Raw genomic sequence first — 15,562 nt, 5'->3', positions numbered from 1 at the left:
TCTATTCTGATTTGTAGAAGTACTGGGTATTCTAGCTGTCTTTAGGGATCAAATGGGTCTTCCCTCTTCTTGGAGCCACTAATGGCTGGGGAAACATTTTAATTTTTTTCAAACTATTCCACAGTTTGCAGCTCAGCAGTGCAACATTTTGGATTCACTGTATTGTCCCAAAGTAGGGAAGTAAATATTTTCTTATCTCATTCTCCATTTAAGAATTTAAACTGTCAAAGCTTTTCTCCCTGAGTGAGACAGTTTCCATGTTTCTACTGATTTTCCACATTTCAAAAGATGAAGTATTACAAAAGTTTTTTAAAATGCAAAAGTTTTGGTTTCGTGCAAAATACTCCTTTTTTTTTTTTTTTTTTTTTTTGCTCATAAAACATTGTTTTTTGTATTGCTGATGATTATGAAAAATATGCTGGCTTTTTCTTTTTATTTGAGGTGAAAAATTTCACAATGGTTGTCACTTTATTTCAGTGGGGTGTCTCAGTGTGTGAAGATCTCCTTTTCTTCAAGGCTGAGAATATTTGTGAATATTCATATGTCAAAAGTATTAGATCATGAAATCATTTTCAGTGTGCCTTTAAGGTATTTTATCACTTTGTCTTTGCTCTAATGCTTTTTCTCCTTGTTACTTCTTTCTTGAGCACAAAGAGTAATCATTAAGAGAGTGAATATAACTTGCTTAGACCTGCCTCTCAAGGCTAAAAGCACTGAGGAATGGGACATGCTTCTATCAATCCACTGCCAGGTACAGCATATGGCTGGAGATATGATCTGTGAGGACACATATATGTTGTATGCAAATGTGGAAACAAAGCAGGAGATCTGACAACTTGTCTGAAGTATGGAAATACCCAGATTGGAGATGGAAGTAGACACTTAGGTAAACCCCATCATTTTTGTGGTGTTTTCTTTTGTTTTGTTTTTAGAATTAATTAATAGTCTCAGTTCTATTGTTAATTCTAAGCAGAGTAGTGCAGAGTAGATCAAATAGATTTCCTCAAGTGTTAACTTAACATTCAGCTTCTGATTCAGTGAGTTTACTCTAGATCAGACTAGTGAACAGTCTTGTAGCATTTTTGCTCTCATTCCTGAATTCCTATATATTCAGATATCTTTCTTGACATATGTGGATTGCAAAGGAATATGAAGTGAATTAGAATGTATAAATAACTAGAGGGAAAAGACAATGGAACATATGCTTGAAAACCGTACAATAAACATTCTTTTCTAGATTTTATTTCCATTTAGCAAACTCGTTAAAGTAGTGTTGTGGATAAAGTGAACATGGAAATAGCTGTTCTTACCAGTTGCTGGCCTTGTACACCCCATGCTGCATACTGTAAAACTGAATCCTCTACTTCCGGAGGGTTTAACTCCAAAACTTCCCTTGAAAAAAGGCAAACATTTCACTTGATCACACTTGCAACATTACACAGTACAGAACAGCCTACATATAACATTATCTTACCTTGTATGCATGTTGTATATCACATATGAAGCCGTGTAAGAATAATGAAAAACCTGTAAGACAAGAAGGAAGAAATAAAGGTGAGTATCCCCAGTGACACACAGAGAAATGAGGGACAGTTTATATTCACTGGATGAATGAAAGTAGTAACTTGCCTCCTGGAATAAGTACCAGATAGAATTCCACAGGTAGGACTTTCATACATATACCTCAGCATGATGCTTTCCAACTCAATTCATGCATCCAGCTCTGAGCAATCAAGGATACAGTAATCAAATAATGAAAAAGTCAAGTGAGGTATATCCATGTGTGAACACAGTCATCAGTTTACTGGAAACCAGAGGATTTTTGTTTTACACTACAGTTTAAGCGATTGTCTAAATTATTACTTCAGGGTTGTTGGTTTTTTTAACAAGTAAGTGCACATTTTTGAATTCTTAAGGCCTGTAATTTTGTTTTGCTTAAATATTTATTCTATATCTGCTGTGAATCATGCCTGCAGCATTGCAACAAAAATAAATAACTGTAGATGGAAAACATATCCAGGGGTGGCTGTGTTGGCCATATAGCAGAGCACAACAAAATCCAAACTCCACAAAACTGTGATATCTTTATTGAGCCAACAAATATACACAGAAATATATGTCTCAAGCTTTCAAAGCTCCACTGCCAATGGTGTCATCAGGCAAAAGTGGTAAAAATCATTAAGCAGTATATATATATATATGGCGCTGTTAGTCACAGGCCTGCAGTTTGTCAAGGTGGTGCTCTGAGTATGGAGGGACATCTATGTAGGCTGGGGAGCAGAGACTGTTACCACAGGTTATTAACTCTTCTTTTACGTATTATACAGAATGTTTTTGTATGTAATGTTTCCTTCCTGTTGTGTGCTTTCTCTACATTGAACCTATAATGGGATTTTCTTGGCAACATTTTTTGATCTAGGGTTTGCCTTTGCCTTCCTCTAAAGTTGAGAGGTTGTGACTTGCTGAAGGTCACCCAGAGGGTTTCCATAGCTGAGTGAGAATTTGAATCCTGGTCTCCAGAATCACAGTTCAATGCTCAAACCACTATAGCACACTGCCTTTCAATATATCTGAGACCATATACAAAATTAAAACTTGAAACTGGGGGAGGGGAGACCTGCATATTTATTAAAATGAGGTGAACTTTTTAGCAGTGAATGTAAAAGGAAGAGATGTATTTAAAACTTAATTTGGGCCCGAGACAGACAGGTGGGAAGGGACGTGTTCATGCCGATTCTAAAGTTCAGAAATGTTTAGCAACTGCACGCTCCTGAACCCTAGTCCGTATGGACGCTGCCATCATGCCCCCCCCCCATCCATATGGGGGCCACCATGATGATGCAAGTGCAGTGTCGCATCCACACGTGGGGCACTGCACTTGGGTCATTGACGCAACACAATGTGCAATGGCACACTGATGGTGGTGCCCACTTTTTGGCATGGAGGGAGCCCGCACAGTTTGGTGGCTGCGGGTTCCCTCCAGAGGGAAAACAGGCGGCTCCAGGCCACCCCTTTGGGTGGATACTTATTTAGTATTTCTCTCATGAGGGAAAACAAACTCAGTTTGAATCCAGAGAAAACGGAAGTATTGGTGATAGGTTCCCCGGGTCCGGGTGGTGAGATTTGCCATCCTGTCCTGAACGGGGTCACGCTCCCCTTGAAGGACTCAGTTCGCAGCTTGGGAGTGCTCCTGGACTCATCGCTCCAGCTGTCATCTCAGCTGGATGTGGCGGTCAGGAGCGCTTGTTATCAGCTTCGGCTGATACACCAGCTGCGCCACTACCTGGACCGGAGGGACCTTGAAACTGTAGTACATATTCTGGTAACCTCTCGATTGGATTTCTGCAACGCGCTCTACATGGGGCAACCCTTGTACCAAACCCGAAAGCTACAGTTAGTGCAAAATATGACAGCGAGACTGGTCACTGGGTGTTCCAGGTCAGATCATATAACACCAATTCTGAAAAATCTTCATTGGCTGCTATGAGCTTCCGGGCTCAATACAAGGTGTTGGTTATAACCTATAAAGCCCTAAATGGCTTGGGCCCAGGGTACTTGGAGGACCGCCTCTCCCCATATAATCCGCCCCACTCACTCAGGTCAGCAGGGAAGAATCTGCTAGAGGTCCCAACTGCACATTATGCAAGGACCTCCCAATGGGCCTTTTCCATCTCGGCCCCAAGATTATGGAATAATCTTGCAGATGAGCTCCACTCCACCACATCTTTAGATATTTTTCAGAAGAACCTTAAGACCTTCTTCTTTTCTCAAGCCTTCCCCCCATGAGATGTTACTTCATGTTTCACCCCCTCGGTTTGACGACCTTGTGATGTTTATGGATTTCCCCACTCAGCTGAACCTGTTGCTTTATTGTTATTGTGACTGTTTTTAGATACTGTTTTAATTGTTTTTATCTTGATGTTTTTTTTACTTAAACTTGTACGCCGCTTTGATCAAAAATTGGAAAAGCGGGATATAAATAAACTATGTATTATTATTATTATTTACAAATAATATTAAGAAACTATATTGTTAAATATGTTTTCAAATTAAATTATCTTGAAAAGAAAGATGTGAGTCAGTGAATGTGCACTCTGTATGTGTGTATTTAAAATCTTTCTACCTCAAATCCTTTGTTCCTTGCCTGCTTTGGTTTTGCTTCTCTGTGGCTTATGCCCCCTTTATGCTACTCTAACACAAGAGCTCTAATTTTCTACCACTCCCTCTATGTGCTCTTGCAACTTTGGTTTACCTTCATCATCTACTTTGTCCAATATTGTGCCCATTCTGCTGAGCACTTGACATAACTTGACCTGTAGATGAAAATTAAAGATCATGCTGACTTCTTGCTTCTCTGCATGTATGCTTGCTGCTAGACAAATCTGCCACTTTTTCTTCATTGACTTCATAGCTTCATGGGGTTTCGGAGCTCCTTCCGGCGCCCATGTGTACTAGGGTTGCGGGGTGTCTGGAAAGGATGCCCTGAGGCAACCCTAGTATGTGTGCAGGCTGGCGCAAATTGCCGGTCTGTACAGCGCCATAAACTTGCTTCTCAAACTCCCCTACATTTCCTATTTCTAAATACAGTGGGGTAAAAGGAGAGCTTTCCAGTGTTACTACTGTCATAACAATCTTTTACAAGGCATTCCTAACATTATTTGCTTGGAGGAACTGTAAACAAGTATACAATATAAAAATAAAGAGGTTATTATAAAAAGACAACCATGGAAAAGATTTCACAAGATAAATATTTCCAGTCAAAGCACTCAAATAACCATCTATTATTTATTAAAGACTCGAGGAAAATATTAATATGCCATTCACAATAAGACTTATCTGATGAAATATGGTCCCGTTTTACTTTTTTAAAAAGAAAGTCCTTTATTGTATGTTTTTCAGAATAACCTTTCTGCTGGGGTTGCTACAGTGATGCATTGTTTCTGAACAAAACACATTAGTTTTGCAAAATATGAGGAAAAAGAAAATGACAAAAGCACATACATTTTCCAAACCATAAAAGCTAAGAGGACTCAATTTGGAACATATTCTATCACACCAAGAAGCTTTCTACTTCTTAACAACTACTGTGAAAAAAGACAGTGTCATACAACATATCTCTTTTGTTTTCAAATAATACACAGCTCAGATGAAATGGCAATTAATATTCCTTGTGAAAATTCTAGAAACCATGACCACAATCGAATGCAAAGGATAAAGAGGGACTTTTCAATCACTCCACCACCAAAGCCTTATGCCATCTGTATAGAACTTTAAATAATGTTTATAGTGCACCTTGACTTCAGAAAATAACAAAATAATAAATTGGCAATGCAATGTAAATATAATGTAATGTGAAAGGTAAAATTGATTTAGAGCATTAATTGTCAAATAAACAAATAGTTAATAGAAATCTACTGACATTTGTGTTACATAATTGTAGAATATTTGTGATAGAGGTACAGGCTGACTGATAGGAAAGAGGGTGAAAAGAGCTGATGGAAATGAAAGCCAGATTATGTTATGTAATAGCACAATTTTTATGAAGGTAGGAAGTATTTACTGGAAGTTGATTATTCATTTGTTAACTATGGACACAGTGTGTAAATTTTAGGCTTGAAACTAATAAAAATATATTTAAAAAGAATATGGTAATCAGAATCTAGGTTTTTTGGAAATGTTTAAATTTTATTTGGCTTGTTTGAATTGAACTGCAAAATTAACACTCTTCTGACTTTCTTCTCTGAAACCTCTTCTCCTCTTTTGAAAAACAATAGTCACATGTCTCAAACTATCATGATAAAGAGGAGCAGGAGTTATTGGCAAAGAGTGTTTTATGACTGAGATATAGAAGAGAAGGTCTTAGGAAACTGCAAGAGTTTGGGCGGTGGGGTGGCAGACACTATTGAGATTTTGTAATGACTCTGGGTGAATCTACACTGTAGAAATAATGCAGTTTTACACCATTTTAACTCCCATGGCTCCATCCTACACAATCCTGAGATTTGTAGTTTGGTGAGGCACAGCATTCTTTGGCAGAAAAGGCTATGTAAAACTACAGATACCATGACTCCATAGGATAGAGCTACAGCACTTGTGCCAAACTGAATTATTTCTACAATACAGATCCACCCTCAGGAAAGCATTCTATGATTTTTAACATGAGGGATGGGGAGATCCTTCATTATTTCTGAGTTAACACAATATGGTCTTGCTAGAACTCACATATTTTTGCAAGGAAAACTGTCCAACAAATTCTAGAGGGCATGAGCAGTAGCCTAGATATTTGGGGAGGAAGAATATATTCCCTATTGTCAATTTTCCAGATGAAAAAAAAAGTTTCCTGGCAGCTGGAAAATGCCATCAGAAGTCTAATAGAGCAAAAAGACATTTGAACAGTTTTCTCCCTGTATTTGAATATCCTGATGTGTACCAGAGGATTTTTCTGTGCAGAAAAACACACAGTTTTTGCACAAAAGTCATGTTTTCTGCTGAAAAAAAGTGCTTCCTGTTCAGGAAATGAATTTTCCATGTAGAAAACACATTCTTTAGACATACAACTAAGTGATATTTTGTAGAAAAATCCACCTTAATATTTTGTCATGTTTGACTACAGAGAGAAATCAGCTAAAAGTACAGGTTGAGTCTGTCTTATCTGAAATTCTGAAATCCAAAATACTCCAAAATCAAAAACTTTTGGAGCTTCAACCCAAATAGTGTACTATGTAAATTTGCAAGACTGGAGAGGGATGTGAGGCTGCAGATAGACATGAAAGAATGACCAGAACATCTCCAATGTGCTTAAGGATCCTCTGCTACATATTCACTTTCCCTAGGAAAATTCATGTGTATGATAACAAAAATAGGATAACAAAATTCATGTACATTGTAACAAAATAGTCTCTATCTAAGGGCTGCAATCTCATTGCAAAAATAATCCAGGCTGGCACCAGTTTAGCTGCCATGGCTCAATGCTATGTAATTCTGGGGACTGTAGTTTTGTGAAAGAGCCATTTGTCTCAGAGAGCTCTGGTGAGGAAAACAAATTACACTTACCAGAATTTCATAGGATTCAGCCATGGCAGTTAAAGTGGCATCAAGCCACATTATTTCTGCAGTGTGGATGCAGCCTAAGGCAGGAATGACCATATGTAGAAGTTTAGGAGGCCACATTAACCCCCCAGAAAACCCTGAAGGGCCACATCCCCACTATACTGCTGCTGAAAGATAATATATATTTTCTCCCCAAAAATCTTCTGGGGGAATAGGAGGCATTTTCACCACATTCTGGGGATTTCCTGGACCATTAAGATTTTTTTGAAAAACAAGAAGTGAAGAAAGGTCCCGTTCTGTTCACTTCCTGCTTGAAAAGACCTCTTATGGGCCTAAAGTGGCCTGGCGTGTTTATATAATGTGGTGGAGAGGACATGAGGGAGAGGCTCTGGAAGAAACCTTTATCCTGGCCCCCCCTTAAAATGACCATGGAGCACATAAAGCCTGTGTTCCACATGTTTCCCACCCGAATCTATGGATAGCCAGTAGAGTTGAGCCAGAGGATCCCATGATGTCTCAATGTATGTGTGGAGAGACACTGGCAAGTTGAATGTTCAGAGTAGCCAATCAGGGACAGGCTGGCAAAAAGGTGGGGGCCTGCCTGGTGCATGGCTATAAAAGGAAGAGGAGCTCTTAAGAGGCTGTTGAGTTTGTCAATCCTTCTAAGGCAGAAGGGTGTTTTATGACTGCCAAAATTGTAGTCAGGACTAAAGGTTCAGCCTGAATGGGAATAAGACTCCCATATCAGAAAAAAGAAATTTTAAAAGGACAAGGGCAGCCCAGTGTTATTAGATTACTGTGTTCTGTGACAAACAAGTCGGTCAGGGAACTTGAAAATAGTAAATTTGTAACAACCAAAGTAATATATATACACACACACACACACTGTAACAATAAGCTTGAGAACCACCTACTAAGAAAGCTACTATCATAAATTCTGCATGTAAATAAAAGTTATGTTCTTTGTGTTCACTAAGGAGTAGCCTGAGATGATTTATAGACAACATCAAAGCATCCATGGGTCATATAAAAATCCATAATTTTGGCCCCAAAACTTGCCCTCGCCCTATGCATGATATTGACTTATAGTTGAGTATATATGTTAATAGCAGATACACTTAAGTCAGTGGAGGGACCAAGGGTTAGGAAGACAGTTTTGAGGGGAAAGAAGCCTCAAATGACTTAGGATCAGGCAAGAGAAGAATCCTGTGGAACAGGGTGGTCAAACCATAATTTGGAACCAGTGTGATGGGTCTGAGAGACACAGTGTGATCTGAGATATCTAGTGTGAGAGTTCCAGCTGTCACAGCATGGTTGATTGATTTTTCTTTATATTACTCTCAGAAGAGGGACAAGTAATGGCGATAAACTTTGAATTGCCCTGGAATACAAAATATAAGATATATGGAACAATTCTGCAGGAACATGGTGAGAGCTGCAAACGTTGTTTGGTCACAGCCACCAAAATAATTCACCAAAAAAATCCAAATCCATTGATTGGCTCATAGAAAAAAACATCCTGGTCCCAGATTTATAAAATTCCCCTCTTCCAGATCCAAAATATTTTCACTTAAAAACATGTTGTCAGCAATGAAACTGTGGGAACTGTCAAGATACAAATTGATCCAGACTGTACTTGGCTGAAAGTTCTGCTTGAGATTTGAAATCATTTCATTAATTATAGATGCTAAAAAATAAAATATATTATATGAACATTGTCTACAGAGAAACATCAGCATTCTATGATTAGGACTCAACATTTCTAGATAATTGTGTGAAATAAGTATAGTTCTTGGAAATCAGCATTGATATTAGAGATGGGATGTGCTGGATGTGAGCTAGATCCACTCTAAGCCTTCCGAAGAGATTTACAAAGACTAGGATGAGCCACTGGTGTAAAATAAATAAATAAAAGCTTTTGCTGAATATTAATAGATGCTTGCATCATGGATATCATAGCTGAAAAAAGCTTATCTTTCATCCTATCTATGGTAAGCCCTCTCAAATCACAATAGGATTATTATTATTGATTAGGATGCCCCCTCCAAAGCATACCCATCTCCAATGGGTGTGCACACTCCCTACCCTAGAGAGAAGGTCAACTTGGTTTAAAAAGCAAGTACTAGAAGTACAGAAGCTTATTGCACAGCCCCTTGGGATGCTCCCAGTGCAGAACGAAAGAGGGCAGGATGGGAACAGAATGGGGGCTATCAGCCATTTTATCACAGGCCAGAACACCACCACTGCCGCTGGATGTTCCCATTCCATTTCTGTCCCAGAGGAGGCGATTTTCAGGAACACTTCTGAACAGTTCCTAAAAATCGCCTACTCTGGGACGGACTGGGAACAGAATGGGAACACCCGGCGGCATTCTGGCATGTGATAAAATGGGTGATAGCCCCCATTCTGTTCCCATCCCACCCACTTTCGTTCTGCACCAGGAGCATGCCAAAAGCTCTCCATGTTTGCAGCTTTGACTTTTGCAGATTTGATTATTGATGGATATGATTAATATATCCTCTCTCTAGGGCCTCAAACAGACCATTTAAAAGGGCTGCCATCAGGCTAATCTGGGGGCAGGGCATGCACATGACACATGCCCCCGCATTGTTCTGAGGTGGTGAATGTGGCCCAAACCAGCCATGAAAGGAGAAGTTTCTTACAACATATCAATCATATCCTTTTTGCAGCCCATTTGCAGGCACCCTTGTGATAACAGAATCTGGTTGCTGTGGTCATGTGGCAATCCTGGGGTTATCAGGGTGGGAGTGGAAACTGGCCACTCCTTTAGCCCTGGCTGTTTGAGCCCTAAGTCCTCAACATGACTTTCTGGTCAATGTCCACTAGGGTTGATCATAGAGTTTTGCTGGAGCATTTAGAAATTTCTAGAGAGGTGATTCTTTCATGTAAAAAAAGAGTGTTTTTTCATTTGCAGTTTTTTTCACATGGGCCCTGTGCCCCTAACCCCAGTGAACATGGAAGGCCTTTTCTCTTCCTTGCAGAAAGTCTCAGAAAAGAGAAGAAAAGTTACTACTTATAAATCTCCCCTCTTTCTGTCTGATGGCTAGGCTAAAATGTGATGGAGAAATTAAAACCCATTTCCTAGTCCAAAATATGGGAGCTTAGCCCTCTTTATCAGTTGAATATTCAAATGCCATTTTTAAACACTCATCACAGTCTATCTGATAAAATGAATGATACAGAAATATAACCCAACTGACTCCATTGAAGGCTGAAAAATTAATAATCTGGGAATGATTCCTAGGAATGTATTACTGCAGACACTTTTCTGTATCTACTTCATGGGATACAATGGTGTACCCCCTTTTATTTTATTCAAAGAAGAGTATTTAAAAACAAGGAAAAAATTAAGAGGAATTCAGATCAAGTGATGCAATAATGGTGGCATGATGTATTTGGAACTCTAGAAGGAAATGACAGACAATGAAACCCTTTGGTGATTGATCGGAAACTCATACTCTTACACTAAGGATAAAATTAGCTCCTTCAAGAGCATAATGGCTTATTCTAGTCATACAAGAAAGTAGTATTTATTCAGCCTTAACTGATAGATATGTGTCACTACTTCAGACTTCAGAAAAAAGAACATAGAATAAGTATTTAATTTGTGCAAAAAGTTTCAGACAACAATAAAAAATGTCTTTTCCCCCCTTTGTTTCATGTAAAGGAGATCTGTAGCCATCTGGTTATTGAAACACTGGATGCAGTTAATAAACTGAAATTAGTAGCAGCATGTCAGTTGCCTATGGCAATGGAGAACTAATGGATAGTAATAAGAAAATCTGATCCAAAGTATGCCAAATAAATAATTGAATAGAGCAATTGATAACTTTAATAAAGTTAAAATTTATTTTATTATAAAGCATTATTATCACTATAAAATATTGACCGGTTGGTCAGATTGTGTTGAATGAATAACATTTTGGATTTACAAATGTGATCAATGAGATAGGGCATTACATAGTGAGAGCTTTGTCAAGTATATGTACGTTGATAAATTTAAGCAACTACACACTGATACAACTAATCAACTGAAGTTTCTGATTTGCTGATTTTGCACCCTCTTTCGAGATGAAAGCTTAAACATTTCCAAATTACTGAGTAATTACAACAAAAACCCTAATATTCAATGCAAGTTGTATTCCAGGAGGTGAACAGGAATAAAATACAAAACAGAATACAAAATACAAAGGACAAAAGCTTAAAAGCAAAGTCCTCACTTTTCAATAAAAAGGTTATTAGCATTCAGTGGGAAAAGACTGGCCCAGATTGACTTCCTTTGGCATAAGACCTGGCGCACTCAGGAAGACTTATTTTGTTTTTTCTACTAAATTTGCCTTTGATGGGAATGGAGAAAGTCCTGTTCTAAGCACCTTGAAAGCTGAGAAGGTTCATTTGCAAGAGTCTGTATCCAAGCCATGCAGGGATTTGTAGATCATATAATCAGCGCAGTACACTGTTGCTGGAAATAGACTGGTGGCCAAAGAAGCCATTGCAACAAGGCAGTCATGTAATTCCTGTAACTAGACCAATTCAATAGTTTGGAAATGTCAGCAAAAAAACTGATATTAGATGCAATAATATTCAATTTACTGAAGCATGTGGCATGAGTATAATTCATTTATTAAACATCTTGTGGGGGCCTCCTTTCCTTATAATTTTCAATTTAGGCAATTATTATTTTTGACAGTATCATGGAATATGCAGTTTAGCAAAAAATGATTCATATTATCTGAATTAGAAGTGCAAAACCAGCAAATAAACAACATAGTGAACTACACTAACTTTTCCATCACAGCTCTGTTGATTTTATCCAAATACCTCTGCCTAGAAATGACAAACATTCAGATAGCAAAGGGATTGCTGCACCCACTGAAAATAGGTCTGTGGGACAATACAGAAAGTCTACAGGAGAAAAGAGAGGTAAATTGCATGATAAAAGTAGTTCTATTCATGTGAACCTGGATACTTTCACCTGAGAATGTCAGGAGGACCTCGAGATGTACAAACTATCAGATACTTCTACTTTCAGTGTCATAATTCTCTAGGGCTGCATCTGCACTGGAGAAATAATCCAAGTTGATACCATTTTAGCTGCCATGGCTCACTGCTATGGAATTCTGGGGATTGTAGTTTTGTGAATTTTTTTTCTCTCAGAGAGCTCTGGTGCCACAACAAACCACAATTCCCAGAATTCCATAGGATGGAGCCAGAGCAGTAAAAGTGGTATCAAACTGGATTATTTCTGTAGTGCACATGCAGCCTAGGTCTCTAGTGAAGTAGTGCTGTACTTCCGAATATGCTGTACCAATCCAGAAAAAACAAGGGTTAATTCAAAACAGCTAAATGAAGTTAAATGACAAGGTCATAATTTCTTAAAGCATCACATTTATTTTATTCAATCAACATCTATTACTTGTCATGATTGATTGCAGTCATTGCTTAACATTGGGGAGAATTTATGGACAGTATTAACACTTTTGGCGGTGAAAGATTACCATCATAACAAAGATATGTTGCCAAGCCAAAATAAATATTAGAGAGAGACATTTCTAGACATCTAATTCATCTAACAAGGAAAAAAAACAAAACTGTAAACCAAGACTAAACAAAAAAAAGCACATCTAGAAAATCTGTCTCGTTTATGCTGTGCTGCTTATCATCTTGCACTAAGATTAATTATCTCACGAAAAGTCATCTTCTTTGGAGTGTTAATTAATTCACAATCAATTGAATTCACTTCAGCTTACTGAGAATTCAAATGTGATACACAGTGAAGTTGGGTTCAATTCTGGGAATGAAAAACTATGTTCACTACTTTCTTAAATGAATTACCTCTTATTCTGCATTTGGATATGGATTTCAGCCATTTCATTTTTAGTACCAAATAGGGATAAACAAAAATAGAAAATATTCAAAAATATGTGTGAAAAACTTTTTTTTTGGACTGTCAAAAAACTCTAAAAAGAAGAATCCTAGACTGATGAGATTCTATGCAGTTCTGGACTTCTTCTGCACAAAATGTACTCATGATAGCTTGTGTAGAAAAAAGCAATTTCTGTGCAAGAAACTTTTTTTTGTTTGCATGCAGGAAAAAGTTGTTTACTGTGACTGAGGGGCTGTACGACTCCGCCCTGATGCCGTGTGCCACTCCACACAGCATGCGGTGTCATGGTGCGCATGCGGCACTGCATCTATACAATGCAGCACCAAAGGAGTACCATAGAGCTGCAACAATGTGGCTATGGCACCCTTTTGAGGGTGCAAAAAGGAGCTGCTTTTTGAGGCTCCTTTTTGTGCCCACAAAAGGCTGAATCAGAACAGTGGCATGAGGTTGCCGTGGCCCTGATCAAGCTAGGAAAGGGGCAACATCCTACCATGGAGGGGGGTAGAGTTGTGGTGTAGCGTCGTCACGACGCACGCCTGACTCCACCTCCCAGGGCACCCAGATACCATGTGCCACTTCACATGGCATGTGGTGTCAAGGCATGCATCTGGCACTGCATCTATACAATGCAGCACCAAAGAAGTACCATAGAGCCGCAGCAACACATATAATACAGTGTGAAAGGAATGCAATAGAGCATGGCAATATGGCTATGATGCCTTTTTGAGTGTGCAAAAAGAAGCTGCTCCTTAAGGGTGCAAAAAGGCCTTGGACAGTGGGATACTGCCCCTTTCCTAGGTGGATTGGGGCCACAGCAACCTCACACCACTGCCCCAATCCAGCCTTTTGAGCATGAAGATGCCAGCCACAGATGCTGGCGAAACATCAGGAAGAAAACTCTTCTAGAACATGACCATATAGCCCGTAAACTCCACAAAAAACTAATATTTTTCTTTGAAAAGACACCATATCTATCATTCATTTTCATGCCATTCCAGAACTGTTGGGATGTGTGCCCATTGCCCAGTATATTTTGAATAAAAGCCATCCTGGCATGGTTCATAAGAAAAATGGACATTTTTCACCTCCCCACAAACTACAAGATTTGCCTATTATTTTGCCCAAATAAAATAAAATAGGCAAATCTTGTAGTTTGTGGCGAGATGAAAATTTTCAATTTTTCTCATAAACCATGCCAGGATGACTCTAATTCAAAATATACTGGGCAGTGGGTTACAAGATTTAACTATTTTATTTTATTTGGGCAAAAAAAATTAAAATAAGCATTTTAGCACATTTAGTATATTTTGCATACTCTAACTTTGGAGCCCTCCTATAGCAACATCCCAACACTAACTTTTAAGAAGTTATTACTACTATCAGTGACAAGTTTTGTGTAATTTACACTGCATTTAGATTTACAATGGACAAATTACAGAGAAGATAATTTTAAAAAACCCTTAGGCATCTCTGCCAAAACTGAGACAGCTGGCACAAATGCTCACATTTCAACATGGCCAAATTTGAGAAAAATCTCAGGAGTAGTGAGATTTTTTTACATCTCTGTTCTGACTAACAGATGAATAATGTGAAAATTAGCTTTTGATTAAGTCTCTGAAAGGAACCTCATTATTCCATTCCAGGTAACCTTTAGGCAATAATAAAACTGAGTAAACCATTCTAAAGTGTGGCACATGAACAAGGTCCCTAGAGGTGAAGACGAAGCAATTAGCATCATGCTTTGCTTTCATGAACAGATGTACTATATTCATGATATAAGATGTACCATGTTCAGGACATAAGACAATTATAGTCATTAGGGACTGATGGTATAGGCATCTCATGTAAGCAATATATCTTTGAAGTTACAAATGTGTTCAAACTGGCACATTTTGTTCAGTCTCTCATGTGAATAAGTTCTGGTACCAGTGCCAGAAACAGCACGTATAAAATAGTCTGTTCTTTACTTCTTCTGTAAAATAGTCTCTTCTTGGTTAATTTTAACTATTTTTTTATTATTTTGAAAAGGACATTTTTCTCTTATACCAGTCTGTGGTCCATTCCTTAATAAAATGCAGAATTATAGGTGCCTGCATTTAATGTGAAAGAAATGTGGTGATTTTTATGCAATCTTTAAAACATTTGGCACAGACGGACTCAGTCCATACTAGGGTTAAAAAGGGGCGTCACTTCTGGACGCCCCTAACCCTAGTATGGACTCAGTCCGTACAAAATGGCGGCACCTCTTCCACATGGGGGCTGCCATGACAACGTCATGACCGCGCCGCCTCTATATGGGGCGGCGCGAACGTGACGTCGTCGCTCCACGCTAGGGTTCTTAGTGCGCCCTTTCCGCGGAGCAGGAAGGAGCTCTGTTTTGAAGCTCCTTCCTGGTTTGCGTCACTGAGCGCAGCCTTCAAACGGCTGCGCCAGTGACGCAACCTTCTCCTCGCCACCGCGGGGTGTCCTTGGGGATTGAAGCCCCAAGGACACCCCTTTCCAGGCTTTGGGGAAGTGGCCTTTTGCCGCTTCCTCGCAGCCTGGAAAGTGGCAGATTGGGGCCTCGGAGGTTGCCAGTCTGGCAGCTGAGGCCCTGATACACCG

The 15,562-nt window shown here is 39.0% G+C and overlaps 1 protein-coding gene across 2 annotated transcripts in view; it reads right to left on the bottom strand.

The window, feature by feature from the left end:
• DPP10 (dipeptidyl peptidase like 10) overlaps positions 1 to 15,562 on the bottom strand; it is an 817,369-nt gene that overhangs the window by 122,883 nt on the left and 678,924 nt on the right. For both annotated transcript variants that reach the window (XM_089520160.1, XM_089520161.1), the window contains exons 6-7: positions 1,475 to 1,527; positions 1,311 to 1,392 (exon numbers count right to left, since the gene is read on the bottom strand). In XM_089520160.1, the coding sequence (XP_089376286.1) occupies positions 1,311 to 1,392; positions 1,475 to 1,527 (135 nt within the window). The remainder of the gene's footprint in view (positions 1 to 1,310; positions 1,393 to 1,474; positions 1,528 to 15,562) is intronic.

This window comes from Sceloporus occidentalis, unplaced genomic scaffold (genome assembly GCF_023333645.1).
Source record: "Sceloporus occidentalis isolate IW3139 unplaced genomic scaffold, rSceOcc1.0.p SCAF_4, whole genome shotgun sequence".
NCBI classification, from domain to species: Eukaryota; Metazoa; Chordata; class Lepidosauria; order Squamata; family Phrynosomatidae; genus Sceloporus; species Sceloporus occidentalis.
Note: the sequence above shows the minus strand (reverse complement) of the source record. Positions and strands in the feature narration are given on the sequence as shown.